At 37.6% G+C, this 2263-nt stretch overlaps 1 protein-coding gene across 1 annotated transcript; it reads left to right on the top strand.

Moving 5' to 3' along the window:
* Window positions 1-587: 587 nt before the first annotated feature.
* On the top strand, window positions 588-812 carry BESB_031570 (cytochrome b6 subfamily protein; the record flags this gene model as incomplete). The annotated part of the gene is made up of 1 exon (XM_029361819.1): window positions 588-812. A coding segment is annotated over one exon (225 nt), but the record flags the coding sequence as incomplete, so codon positions are not given.
* Between the last annotated feature and the right edge of the window lie 1451 nt (window positions 813-2263).

Below are 2263 nucleotides of genomic sequence, written 5' to 3' on the forward strand. Positions count from 1 at the left end.
TCTGTATTAAGTATAGTGGTATCCAGCGTATATTTGAAAAACCAACATTTGTATACAGCTGTACGAATATCATGACATTCACTTTGGTAGTCGCCTTCTTAATGTTAGTCTGTACGGAATACTTAGGACTATCTCTTTATATTAATGATAATGCATTTGGTAATGGACTTTTCATCTTAACTGGTATACATTTTAGCCATGTTATTGTTGGAGCTATCCTTGTATTCTTCACTCAAAGTATCTATAGTTCTTTTAGTTACTTACATGCCTACAAGCTCTATAATGCTAAGCAAATCTAAAGGTATGTTATGCAAGATCTTTACAGAACCATTCACTATTTTATATCTACACTTTGTAGAAACCATGTGGATATTAATCCACATTACATTCTATCTCTAAATCATATAACGGTCGTAAGGTACGCCGGGGATAACAGGTCAGATAATATTGGGAGTTCTAATCCTCGGATTGTATCAGCACCTCCATGTCGGCTCATTACTCCCTTGTTATTGAACAAGATTCAGTTAGGAACGCTAGTTCACCGTCAGATGTAATACGTGAGCTGGGTTAAGAACGTCTGGAGACAGTTTGTTCCCTATCTACCATATTATCTAATTGGTTTAATTTTCTTACAAACGGCTTTTGGTTTGATTGAATTATCGCACCCAGATAACTCCATACCAGTGAACCGGTTTGTAACTCCGCTTCATATCGTACCTGAATGGTACTTTTTAGCATATTATGCGGTGTTAAAAGTAATCCCATCCAAAACCGGTGGTTTGTTAGTATTTATGTTATCAACATGTCAATGAAATATCAACAACGATGAAACTTATTTGGTTAACATAACAACATAGAAGGTAAAGCTGGATTACGTTCAAACTTTACACTGGATACGTTTCAATGTTAACTTACTAAATACCATGGGAGCGAAGAGAATCTAATATGTAACTCCGTTCATGGAAATCAAAAGAGCTTTCACTGATTGTATTTATGAAACGTGATTAGTTCACCTAGCCAACACGATCCGGTTGTTTGGGAATAATATCCCTATTTAAGGGATTGATATGTGCTACAATAACACAGTCGGTACGAAGTCGAAACAAGGTAGTTGATGGTGAACCAGTGGCTGAACAAACCTTTTTATTGATTATGCTGACTTTAGTCCCGAGAAACTACAGTTCTGCTTAAACTGAGGAGTCAAGTAGGTACAACCGTACAAGGATTAATTATGTCCATCTGTGCATCTAAGTTGAGACTATCGGTTATATATTTTAGACGCTAACTTCCCGGCTAAACATCCCTTTTCTTTGAAACACACTTCCCTTCTCGCCGTTAGCATGATCTCAAAGTACCAGAAGCCATGTGATCTATATAGTATAACGGGACATTAGACCGAACCTGCGATAGATAAATATATCTTGGATGATTGTATATTAGCGGCTAAATGTCAATCAAACATGCGAATTTTAGGTTTTCCATGAAATCTATTTGGAAGAAGAGGCTTGATAGTACTACCGTAAGTACATAATATACAGTCCCAGCAGTAGCGGTTAAACTATAGAAGAGTCGAGTATTATCCATGCATACCAGGCGTAAAAAGCGTTCATCCAGTTACTAAACAGGTGCCAGGCCAACAAGAATCCGATCCGTGTATTCCGTACAGACTAACATTAAGAAGGCGACTACCAAAGTGAATGTCATGATATTCGTACAGCTTGTATACAAATGTTGGTTTTTCAAATATACGCTGGATACCACTATACTTAATGCACTTAACATGATGGTCATGAAAAGCACAAGAGAACTTGGATCCGGTAAACAAAGACCTTCAAGATCTAAACCAGTAGTCCAACTCGTAGTATATACTCCCAGAAAAAGGTAGTTTATATCAACCTAGGAATCCCATTTTAGTAAGTGTAACATGGAGTCTAGCTTCAGTTGTTATCTGATTGGTATTGCATGCCCTGAGTACGTAAGGAAAAGGAAAGGTTAACCGCTATTTAAACACAACAGTTACCGTAGCTGTAGATGAATGCTAAATCTAGAGTATCTTCCTAAGACACTGCATAACATATGAATGCTCCTTCCGCCATTCGTTGACTGTGTTTACCACGGGGAATTAGAACAGAATACCAAGTTCTTTGCCTGGAGGTTTGTTACGTTCCGTACAGTTGTAGGTAAAAGGTATGTTAGAGACTTAGACTAGCGTTGGAGACATTGTTTCATTCGATAGTCCACGCTCAATCTTACATACATAGTA

This window comes from Besnoitia besnoiti (assembly GCF_002563875.1).
Source record: "Besnoitia besnoiti strain Bb-Ger1 chromosome Unknown contig00164, whole genome shotgun sequence".
NCBI lineage: Eukaryota > Apicomplexa > Conoidasida > Eucoccidiorida > Sarcocystidae > Besnoitia > Besnoitia besnoiti.